Raw genomic sequence first — 12,362 nt, 5'->3', positions numbered from 1 at the left:
CATCAGAAACTTACCTGACTGCCGAAATCCCTGCAGTGTCATGTGGGAGACCAATGAAATAAAAGCAAAATCATATGGGAAGTGATAAAGTCTGTGGCAGAGAATCCATCTTTGTTACTGATATTCTGAGTTGACCAGCGTGTCTCATACTAGTTCATTTTAAGGAACTGATTGATTTAAATGTGTAATTTAAAATAAATAAATATTTACAAGCTTTTTTTTTTTTTGAGGGCTGGGATATGTGATTGCCTATTTGAGCATTTGAAGTACATGCATACACGTGTGTTTTGCTGCACTACTCTGCTAACCAGAACCACTTTTAAATGGACTTTCTACCATCGTGTCAGTCGGGCTTTCTTAGCACAGAAGGGAGCTGAACCATGCAATTAACTTTATGGAGACGATGAAGAAGTTCAGAGCTCTGGCAAAGGGGCTCCAAATTACCTGCCAGCATCAGAGCCTGTCAAGTGATGTGTTGGGTGGTTAAAAGGACCTGTGAAGCCCTTGTGGCTCCGTGCACCAGAACAGGGACAAGGCTCTTCCCAGGCTTGCTTTTGCAACGAGGCACGCAGTCATGCAGTCCCCAGCAGTGGAGATGCTCGGTGGCACTTTCCAGCCGACGGGAAGTGCCAGCAGTCGCTGATGGCTAATTTAAGCAGCTGCTTTTTAAAGACATAGTGTCAGTGGCGTCCATGCTGTGTATGCAGGCAGATGCTGATCTGGTGCCGTTGAAATGTGGTTTAGGCACAGTGGTTTAGGGTGGTGGTGGGTGTCCCACACAGAGCCCTATGAGAGTGGCTTCCTTTTGCATGAACTCATTTGGCTGGGGTGTGAACTAGGCGACCAGCAGTTTGCAGCTTAAGTGATGTTTCTGTCTCTTTTGCAGACCTGAGAGGGCTTCGGGATCGTTGTCTGGGTCTCGGGGCACAGCCTGCTGGAGGCACTGGAAGTGTATTGGTTCCTGGTCATGCCCGGTGGAAGGAGGGGACCCAGCCGGCAGCAGCTAAGCCGTTCAGCTTTGCCTTCTCTCCAGACGCTGGTTGGTGGGAGCTGTGGAAACGGTACCGGTTTGAGAAACAGGTGAGGATGAAGGAAGAGGTGTTGAGACATGTGTGGCTAGGATAGCGCTAAGTTAGCAGCCTTGATCTGCTCTGAACTCTGTGCAGGAGTGCAGCTTCGTGGTTAAAGCAAGGAACTGGGAGATGGGAACCTTGAGCCCTTTGCTGTGCCATCAGGAGATGGCCCATCCAAGGGGGGACGTGCCCTGCATGACAAACTTCTTCCAGCTTCTCTTCCCAGCTCTGTTGTGGCACATGCTTCCCTCTGTGGCCCTTCTCTTGACTTCATGCATTAAAATCAGCCATGTGGGGAGGATTGTGGAAGTGGTCTCTGCCACCCATCGCCACTGACTGTGGTCACAATGGCCAGAGGTAGAAATCACACAGTGCTTGGTTTGTCTTTCCCAGAGCAGTGAGTCGTAGCAGATTATGAGTCCTTGTCTCTGTTGCTCGTTTGCCTGCAATACCACAGGGAGTTAGTGTGACACGTCAGGGCTCAGCTGTGAGTCCCTCTCCTACGTGATAGAAAGTCAGGGCAGGAGGATGCCTATATTCTGTTTTAGCCCTGCTGGCTGCAGATGAAACTAATTCTCACAGTTGGCAAAGCTCATCTCCCTTTTCTGGGGAAGTTGGGGGCTGAAAAAGGAACACAAGGTCACATTTAGATCTCCACATTTGGCACAAAGACTTAAAAGGACCCAGTGTTACTTCCTTCCATACTGAAGTTATTGGACTGGGGAAGCTATTTACTGCCTGTTTAGGCCCTGATACCTCATAAAGTATGAGGTATATACTTGGTATAAGTTCATCCTTAACAGACTAAAGAGATCCAAGCCGTTTAGCTTTGGCTTTTAAAGACTTCTCTGGCTGGGATGGATGGATGGCACAGTCTTAGATTCTTGAGGAATAAGGGACTGTGAGACCATGGAGTCAGTGCCCCAAGGTCTTGGGGGCACTTGCTTATCATCGTTTGATTCAGACACAGCATAGTTTATGTCTGAACTTCCTCCATCAGTTTAGTCTGCCAGAGCTTTTAGTTGTCCTAGCCTCCTCTGAAGCTAGGGAAGAAGGAAGTGTGAGAACAGTTGAGAGGTCACCCTCTAGGAAGTGGCTGAATTCCTCCATTGCATTTTCAGTTACCTCTCTTTTGAAGAGAGGAACTGTGAGCAGAAAGACAATGGGCACTTTGCAATACTGGAGAAGGAGGCTGGGTGCTACTGTAATGCCCTAGTGATGGGTGGAAGGAGCCAACATTAAGCACTCGGTCTGGCACAGAGTCCTCAATGATTTTGGCTTGGAGTTGCTTCCTTACTCTGTACCTCTGTTCCTCCATCTACAAGTTTACTGAAGTTTGCTGGGCATGTCACACCACCTCTGGCAGACCAATCTGTTGTTTAGAGAAAATGCTGGATAAGGGTTTTGTCTGAGCTAAGAAGAAGATGAAGCTCACCACCAGTCCTGCACCAGAAATATCAATGCAAGACTGCTGCCATATCTCCTGTAGCAATGCCCAGTCCCAAATTGACAACCCCAAGCACTCCCTGTCCTGGAAAATGGTAGAGATGATGTAGAATGTTTACCAAGTGAGTGATATATGTCTGCTTCAGGAATGGTAGTGCCATCAGCCTCTCTGCACCTCCGATCACAGCGCTGATTACTCCAGAGCCTGTACGTCACTGCCGGATCCCTGAACTGCCATTGGATGGGAGCCTTCTCTTTGAATTCCTGTTCTTCATCTACCTACTAGTAGCCCTCTTCATTCAGTACATCAACATCTACAAGACTGTCTGGTGGTACCCATACAATCACCCTGCTTCCTGCACCTCACTGGTGAGTTCCTGTGGTGGGTTGGCCTTGGCTAGAGGTGCCCACCAAAGCCACTCTATCACTCTTCCTCCTCAGCTGGACAGGGGAGAGAAAAATATAATGTGAAGCTTTTGGGTCAAGATAAGGACAGGGAGACATCAGTCAGCAATTACCATGACAGGCAAAACAGACTCAACTTGGGGAAAATTAAATTTATTTCCAATCAAAATCAGGGTAGGATAATGAGAACTAAAACCAAATCTTCAAACACCTTCCCCCCACCTGTCCCTTCTTCCTGGGCTCAACTTTGCTCCTGATTTCTCTACCACTTCCCCCCTGAGTGGCGCAGGGGGACAGTGAATGGGGGTTGTGGTCAGTTCATCACACATTGTCTCTGCCTCTCCTTCCTCCTCAAGGAAAGGACTCACACTCTGCCCCTGCTCCAGTGTGGGGTCCCTTCCATGAGAGCTCTCCATGAAATTCTCCAACGTGAGTCCTTCCCACGGGCTGCAGTTCTTCACGAATTGCTCCAGCCTATGTCCCTTCCACGGGGTGCCGTCCTTCAGGAACAGACTGTTCCAGCATGGGTCCTCCGCGGGGTCACAAGTCCTGCTGGCAAACCTGCTCCAGCCTGGGCTCCTTTCTCCATGGGTCCACAGGTCCTGCCAGGTGCCTGCTCCAGTGTAGGCCTCACATGGGGTCACAGTCTCCTTCAGGCATCTACCTGCTCTGGCATGGGGTCCTCCACGGGCTGCAGGTGGGTATCTGCTCCACCGTGGAGCTCCATGGGCTGCAGGGGGACAGCCTGCCTCACTGTGGTCCTCACCATGGTCTTCACCACGGGCTGCAGGGGAATCTTGGCTCCAGCACCTGCAGCACTTCCTCCCCTTCCTTCCTCACTGACCTTGGTGCCTGCAGAGCTATTTTCACATATTCTCACTCCTCTCTCCGGCTGCAAATGCTGCATGCCGTTTTTTTTCCCCTTTTAAATATGTTATCACAGAGGCGCTATCACCTTTGCCAATGGGCTCGGCCTTGGCCACCGGTGGGTCTGTCTTGGAGCCAGCTGGCGCTGACTCTGTCAGACACAGGGAAAGCTTCTAGCAGCTTCTTGGAGAAGCCGCCTCTGCAACCCCCACCGCTACCAAAAGCTTGTCATGCAAACCGAATACAGTTCCCCAGCAAATGCCATCACTTGTGCTTTTTCATTACACAGCTTCTTTTCATGTTTCTTCAGTCAGTCACCAAGCGTTTGACATTAAGAGGGTGAAGGGGAGTTCACATGCACCCCCATCAACCAGGGCCATGTCATCCCCCATTTTACAGGGGAGAAAACACATGGTATGTGAGAGGTGCCAGCAGGACTCCTTCAGTGGAAATTCCTTGCAGATACTTGCATGGCCTAGCTAGCCCCTAGGGTTTGAAATAGAGCTGAGACTCCAGGAGCCTGCTCTCTCCTGCTGTGGGTCCCCCTTCCGAGTGGAAACAACAGAGCCTGGGAGAAGGGAGATGATGCAAGTTTTCATTAGGATCTTGCAGCAGGTCAGCAGCAGAGTAGTTGGGGAGGGGGTCAGATCCTCAGCTTATGTAAACCTTCCAGTCTCCTTGGTTCCAGCCTTCTTCCTGGCCCAATAAGCTGCATAACGTGGCAGTGACCTGTGCCTGAGTCGGCAAACCTCGCCTGAATGAAGCTCGCCTCCGAAGCGGACAAGGACACAGTTTATATTGTGTCCTTACTGCTTGGCAGCATGGGGTGCTTCCTTAGTTAACTACACCGACAAGTGGTGCTGGTGTTCCTGTTACCCCCTGTTTGTTTGACATTCAGCTATGCCATGCTTGGGCATGGCTTGTGTTGGAAAAAAAAGCATTCTGGCTCAGGCTCCCCACCTGAAAGGATTTAATGGTCATATCTATGTTACCATTAGAAGTCAAGCATTCTTGTTTGCCCAAAATGTCCCTGAGGTCCCAGACAGCAGGATTTGGAGTCTGCTAACCATTCTAGCCAGAACACATTTGATGGCTTCACTGAAAAATTGTAAGGGGTCCAAAAGCTATATCTAACTTGATACAGTCAGAATCAACATTAACTTCTAATACAGATCTGTGGCCCATGAAGATGCCATTTCTCAGATCAATTTGATTATTGGGGAGCACTAGTCACTAACAGCCCATTTCTGAGACCAAGTGAGCTGGTGTGCAAGACTCTGGACTCCAGTTTGGCTGCCCTTGCTCTGGTTGCTCAGTAGCTTTTCCCAGGAGAACTTGCAAGCCCATTCTCCACAGTAGGATCCTGGTCCTATATCTCTTTGACCCTGACAATACCTGCCTGGAGGGTGGCTTGTAGATTTGTTTTGGTTTGTTTTCAGTGGAAATCTCTCCAGGGGAAGGAGCCTCCATGTGGGGAAGATCTTCTGGAGACACCCCTGTGTTACTCCCTTCTCCCTCATCCCTAACAGACTTGAGGAATGCTTTACATGATGTCCAAATGCTCCCAGCAACCAGCGTTCCAGTCCCACCCCAGTGGGTGGTTTCAGAGTCCCTTCCCCTGGTGAAGACGTTTTCTTTTTCCTCCTTCAGAATTTTCACCTCATTGACTACCACCTGGCGGCGTTCATCACAGTGATGCTGGCGCGGAGGCTGGTGTGGGCCCTCATCTCTGAGGTAACATTCCCACTGTTCCCTCTCCTGCCTGTAGTACCGACGGGAGAGTGTGACCATCTATTCTCAGTCACGCCTGAGAAAGTTCTGTGAGTTGGATAGCTGGAGGGGTTCTTCCCCTAGAAGAAGTCTGGGTGTGAAGGACTAAGATTTTCTGGGTGCCCTGCCTTGAGCCCATTCATGTCCTACAGTATTGGGTACCTCTGTTGCTTCTGCAGCTAGGGGGAGATGAAACTGTCCCACTTGCTTCTGTATCCTTGCAGGTGCAATACAGTACCTCGCTATCTCCTGCCAGAGAAGTGGCTGAGAGGATTGCATGTCAGGTAGCAGAAAGATGAATAGGGAGGTTAGCCAAGACTGGAAGAATGAACAGAAGATTAGAGGGGAAAGGTCAGGAGGAGGTTGTCTGAGTACACTAAAATAAAATAAGAATAGCTGGTAGAACTGCCTTTCCAGTACTGATTATTTAGTCACTCTGAGGCTCTGGTTGTGTCACCTCAGATTTTGAGACCCTCCCTGTGTTTGTGAGAGCAGAACCGGGCCAAATATATGTTTGAGAAAGGTCATTTTGAGAAAAGTGGAAGTTCTGTCCACTGAAACTGTTAATACAACTCCAGACTAAGCAATAAATAAATAATTAATAATAATAAAATAATAATAATAACAGTTATGTCCTGTTGAATAGGTGAATGGAGAAGATGGCATCTCAGAAGTTCTCTTTTCATCTCTGATTCCCACCATTTCATTTATGTTCCCATCCTCTGTAAAACCTCCCATAGATTGAAATTTCTGCATTGAAACCTTCCATGCAAGTTCTTGCACATCCCATCTGTTGGCTCTAATCCCTAAGAATCTTTTTGTAGTTCGGTTTGCCTTCTCCCCTCTGGAGAATGGAACAAGCTGCTTTGCTGTCCTTTTGAAGGTGGTGCCTCCTCACTAGACTGCAGCCTATACAGCCAGTAGAGATGAGTGGTGGAAATTTAGTTTTGGGATTGCCAAGGTATGCCGTCTTCTCTTCCCTCAGCTGAGAACTGTGACATTGAAGTTCTTTAGGAACATGAATGCTGAGACCTGATTCTTCTAAAGGAAAGAGCAAGAGGAAATGTGTTTCAGGCTATCCTGGACGGGATATCAGAGCAATAAGGGTCTTGAGCAAAAATATTTCCTTCTTTACAGCTCTGATTTTTAAAAGGTCCTATTTTAGTCATGCCCTACAACTTGTGCTTATTTGAATATTTTGGATTCTACCAAACATGAATAAAATCAAAGGTGTTAACCTTCGTAAGAGAGTCAGTCTCCTACTTCTGGGAAGAAGAGGGAAGCCATTCCTCTTACAGTGCCTCCTGGCACCGCTCTACCTGCTCCTCCTCCACAGGCACTCCCAGGTTCATGTTCTAGCACTAGTGTTACAGGGCTGCTGAGTGTTTCTTCTGCATTTGCAGGCCTCTCAGGTGGGTGCGACATCAGTGATTCACTACATGGTGCGCCTGGTGCTGCTCACCCTTTGTGGATGGGTGCTCTGCTGGACTTTGGTCAACCTTTTCCGCAGCCATTCTGTTCTCAACCTTCTCTTCCTGGGCTACCCGTGAGTGATACCACCTTGTACCTTCAAGGCAGAGGGAACATAGCTGCTTGAGGGTGGCAGGAGCCACCACAGGAAGCAGAGATGTTGTCTGTAATCTGTCTCCTCATCTTATGATTAAAGGGGAAGTATCCCTGGAAACATTCAAGGTCAGGTTGGACGGGGCTCTGAGCAACCTGATGTAGCTGAAGATGTCCCTGCTCATTGCAGGGAGGTTGGACTAGATGACCTTTAAAGGTCCCTTCCAACCCAAACTATTCTACGATTCTAACTAGGAATGCCCAGGGGATGATTCAAGGGGGTGGCACAGAGCTGATGAAGCCAAGTGCCTCAGTGTGCTGTTTGCATGAGCAGCCTTTACTGCAGCTGAAGACTGAGCCATTGGTTCCACAAATAGGATTTAAAGAAGCTTCTCGGCACAGTTGTGGAAGCTGCAGCCTCTAGCCTTTTATGGGGAGAAGAGTTGGCCACTAACTTCTAGAGTGAGGCTTCCTGTGTGGTGTCCCTTTCATAAGGCCAACATCTGTTGAGAAGGTGCCCCCTGCTTCCTCTTGGGGTGGCTGTCATTTCAGCCCTTTTTTTTCTTTCTTCCTTTCCCTCCAGGTTTGGTGTCTATGTTCCTCTGTGCTGCTTCCACCAGGACAGCAGAGCACAGCCCTTACCTGCGGACTGTGGTTACTTGGTACAGGACCAGATGGTGGACGATGGGTCTTCAGCTGTCAGCAGCCTGGTCAAACCCAAAGATTTCCTCTCGCTTCTGTGGGAATCCCTGAGAGAACAGTTCAATAATCCTACGTCTATCCCCACCCACAGCTGCCCCCTCTCCCCAGATCTCATCCGCAATGAGGTGGAGTGCCTAAAAGCAGATTTCAACCGCAGGATTAAGGAAGTTCTCTTCAACTCTCTCTTCAGTGCCTACTACGTGGCATTCCTGCCACTGTGTTTTGTGAAGGTAGCTCTTGTCTGGCTCTCTCTGTGCCCCTGCCCGCCGTTTCCTTCTGAATGTTGTGTGAATTGCTGCCAGGCCAGATTCCTGGTTAATTCCCCTTTTCTCTGTCTCCCCTTTGGCAGCCCGGATAGCGGAGCATGGCTGCATCCGGAGTGCACTAGTACTGCTCCTGGTTGGCGGATAGGTATTGCCATAAATGTGATGCACCTCTAGTCCCATCACCCCACTTACTAACTCCCCTTCTCCCACCCCCTGTCCTAGGCAGATGGATAGCTGTGTTCTTCCTAGAAAAGGGAACCTGTTGCTACCTGTCTCAGATCCAACATCCTGGCTTTTGAGTGCTTGGATCAGAGGCTTTGGTGTTCAGCCTGTTAGAAAACAGAGACAACTAGGATACTTGGCAAGCTAAATCAAAGAACCTCTTGTCAATGTGGGGGTTGTATTTTTTTGAATCTGTCTTTTTTTTTTTTTTTTCCCTTCTAACTTGAACAAGCTCTGGTTGGTGTAGTGAACTGGGCAAGGCTCCACAATCCATGTAGCAGTCTTGGTGCCATTGGTGCTCCTGGGGCAATTCTGTGGCAAGCAAACCCTCTTGCTATCTGCTGCCGGAGGAGGAGATGCACCAGCTGCAGCATCATCCCCCTGCCCTTTCTCCTTCAGGTCAAGGAGAAGGGAGTCTTGAGTGTTTCCCAAGTTGTAGCCCTCCGAAACCACCAGTCCAAAAGCGCATGCCTGTAATGTGTGGTGTGGGTCTGCTGGATGCACACGCAGTATGTCCCTTGTCATTCCCTCCTCTGTTTTGTGATGGTGGTGCCAAGTTCTTGCCTGGTCTCTTTGCAGAGCACCCAGTACTACGACATGCGCTGGTCCTGTGAGCACCTCATCATGGTGTGGATCAATGCCTTTGTCATGCTCACCACTCAGCTGCTGCCTCCCAAGTACTGTGACCTGCTCCACAGATCAGCTGCCCACCTTGGCAAGTGGCAGAAACTAGAACATGGTTCCTACAGCAATGCTCCACAGCATATGTGAGTGTGGGGATGGGGAAGGGTTGGCATGCCCAGTAAGGGGCCAAGAAGACATTCTAGTAGATAAGGAAGTATCAGCAGTGCTTATCTACTGAGGAAGCTTCCCCATTCACCACAGTGCCAGGGGTCAGAGCTGCTGGTCTGTTTCCTAGAAACACAAACATCTGCTCAAGAGAGCTGCCTGAGCTCCTCTGGTCACTGCTGGTTCCTTCCCAGAAAAATAACACTTGGCCACTGAAGAAATAGTTTGTGCAGGGGCAGAGGGTGGCCCCCTCCAGTGGGGGGTCACCAGTGGGATAGGTTCTTGCACTGGGAGCCATTTCTCGCATTACTCGTGTCCGAGTCCTGGTGAGCTTGTGATCACCTCCCTGTGCTTTTATGTAGTCCATGCCTGTGAACCCACATTCAGGGAGTTGGGACCATCCTCCTGCTGGCTTTCCCTCAATGGCCAACGTTCTGTCATTCTGTCCCTACAGCTGGTCAGAAAACACAATATGGCCACAAGGAGTTCTGGTGCGACGTAGCCGATGCCTGTACAAAGCAGTTGGGCCTTACAACGTAGCAGTGCCTTCAGATGTGTCCCATGCCCGCTTTTATGCAAGTATCTCTTCTCTTGCTTGATGTGTTACGGGTGTGGGTGGCTCAAACCTAGCTGCAGCAGAGCGGCTTGTGCTGAACGCAGTTCAGTGCTCTGCAACAGCCGGTTGCTGCTAAACAAATACTGGTTTGCAGTGGAGGGGCTTTCCCGTTGCTGTACTACAGTGATCTCTGGGCAAAGATGGAAGCCACAGCTGCCTTGGTGCTTTCTCATCATGGTGATGCAGTTCTCCCATCAGGCAGCGGCATATCCTTAAGAGGGTTCTAGTTAACATCTTCCAGCAAAATGGGAAAGTACATCAGCTGGCCAATAGGTTATTTCACCTGTCCTCCCCTTCTGAAGCAAAACGACACTTCTGCACGCCTTGTTTCTTATGATGCTTTCCCTAAGTAGCGGCCAGCAGTGTACAGTAGCTAGTAGCTCTAGCTAGCAGCTAGCGTACAAACACTTCTTCTGCCCAGGACAGTGGTCGCTAGCATTATGTGCATACCCCTTCCCACTCTAACACCGTAACAAATTACAGGAATCTGTCCTTCTTACCTGTTTCCCTGCAGTTCCTGTTTCACCGTCCGTTACGGCTGCTCAACCTGCTGATTCTCATCGAAGGCAGCGTGGTCTGCTACCAGCTCTACTCACTGCTGCGCTCAGAGAAGTGGAACCATACCCTCTCCATGGCCCTCATCCTTTTCTGCAATTATTATGTCTTATTTAAGCTCCTCCGGGACCGGATAGTATTAGGCAGGGCATACTCCTATCCACTTAACAACTATGGACTCAAGGCACACTAGGCCGGCCAAATGTGTACCCCTTCTCTTTCCCTTCCCACAGGTCAGGGAGGGAACCTCAGAAAAAAAAAAAAATATTTTCATACAGTTCTATTTTTTTTCTTGCAGTGTTTATAAATATTTAAAATATTTTATATTTTGTATACTATTGTTTCTGTGGGGTGGGAAGGGAACCAGTGGCAATTAAATGTCGCTTTATAAACAAGGTGTTATTTTATATATATAAAAAAAAAAAATCGATGTGTATATAACGTATATCTATACCCATACATATATCTATGTGAAGCAACAGGATTGTGTGTGTGGTCACTGTGTCTGCTTTGCTCACACAATTGCCTTGCTATTGCCTACTGTGGGCATAGAACTGCTGTTAATTAGGAACTGGTCTGCTGTAGAACTTGGATAAGCTAACAGCAGGGGAAGAAAGGGAACATGGGGGGGGCCTTTCACCAGAATGAGTAAAGTTTATCTTAGTAACCTCAGTACCACAGAAGTCTTGCACTAGAAATGTGCACTGATGCGATACCAGTTTAGGGAAAGGGAGGAAGCAGTGTGCAGAAAGGCAGACTAAGTTACTGTCAGTCAGTAAAAGCTCTCAGTTCTTTCTTCTTCCCACTGTTAGCAGGATGCAAGTATTCTTTTAAAAAAAAAAAAAAAATCAAACTCTTTACTTTAGCTCCTCTCTCTTCTAGCTACCTGGGCTCCCTCGATCTGCCCAGAGAATGAACTAAATGTTGAAATTATAATTTTAGGGTAGTGTATCATTTAGGAAGGGATTTGAAATAAATAGCTTCATCTAGCAGGATGGTTATTGAATATTTTAAACATCCATCTCTAATCTATTGAATAATAATAGCATGAAATTAGGGAATATTCAGCCATTTCCTTCAAGCAGTAATGTTCCTGGCAGAAATTTATTCTTGTCAAACATTTATCAACTCCCTTATTGCTATACAATGCATTTCAGCAGTGTTTCACTCTAAGGTATGTTGGTAGTGTTTAATAACTTACCATTAATAATAGAGGAAATACTTTTCTTTTAAGCTGCTCTTCATAAAGCTGAACTATACTAGAATCTAGTGAGGAAAAATAGTTGTGGCAGTATCATGTAGAAGAATTAAGATAAAAGACACTATCAACCATATAATTAATTTAACTGTGGATGCTGGTGAGAGCTGATGGTAGGAGTTGATGCTTTAACTCGGGTAATTAAGGAGGAGCTGGCAATGCAATGTTCTTCCATTCAGATGCCATCTGATTTAACTTTAGCCATTAGTAAAGTGCTGTCTCTGTTTAAAGAGCAGATATGTATGAGGAAAAAAACCCAACACAAAAACAAACCGTACCAAGTTTGGGAGAAACTGCAACTACTTTCTGTTCCTTCTTTCCTTCCAAGCTAACTAAGAATATGGTGATCTGCTCTGCTTCTGGCTGTAGGGCAGCTTCTCCAGCAGCCTGATCATAAACCCAGGATACTTGGAGATGCCTCCGAGTATTAACCCCAAGCTACTTCGAAATAAACCTAAATGCTCAGCTGTGGTTACTCCTAGGCCTTATCTTAGATGTGGGTCTTGTGGTGCTGGCAGAACACAAGTACTTTAAGCAACAGTACTGTGTTTCACTGAGAGCCTCTTCTTGTATGAGTATAGCCTCTAGCACTTCCTCCTGTGATGTCATGCTTTATGTAGCATATCCTTATCTTTAATCCATGTCTTAATTCTACCTTGATTACTTCAGAAAGTACATTTTGAGTAAGTTGGGGTTGGCTGCTTATGTAGAGCAGGCTCTTTGCTGTGCATGGCTATGTGCAATACCTTTCTTGCCCCCAGCTTCAACCCTTGGAATAGGTCAGTAGTGTTTCCTACTTTCAGTACCACATGAATTTCATCTGTTTATAA

At 47.7% G+C, this 12,362-nt stretch overlaps 1 protein-coding gene across 1 annotated transcript; it reads left to right on the top strand.

The window, feature by feature from the left end:
- Positions 1–967: 967 nt before the first annotated feature.
- TMEM39A (transmembrane protein 39A) lies at positions 968–11,127 on the top strand (the record flags this gene model as incomplete). Its single annotated transcript, XM_082002365.1, has 8 exons — positions 968–1,080; positions 2,666–2,888; positions 5,442–5,525; positions 6,965–7,107; positions 7,708–8,056; positions 8,894–9,081; positions 9,558–9,678; positions 10,234–11,127. 8 exons carry the CDS (start codon positions 968–970, stop codon positions 10,465–10,467), a joined length of 1,455 nt encoding a protein of 484 aa, XP_081858491.1. The 3' UTR covers positions 10,468–11,127.
- Positions 11,128–12,362: the final 1,235 nt, after the last annotated feature.

This window comes from Phaethon aethereus, assembly GCF_964289735.1.
Source record: "Phaethon aethereus genome assembly, chromosome: 1".
NCBI classification, from domain to species: Eukaryota; Metazoa; Chordata; class Aves; order Phaethontiformes; family Phaethontidae; genus Phaethon; species Phaethon aethereus.
This window is presented reverse-complemented; position numbering and strand designations above follow the sequence as displayed.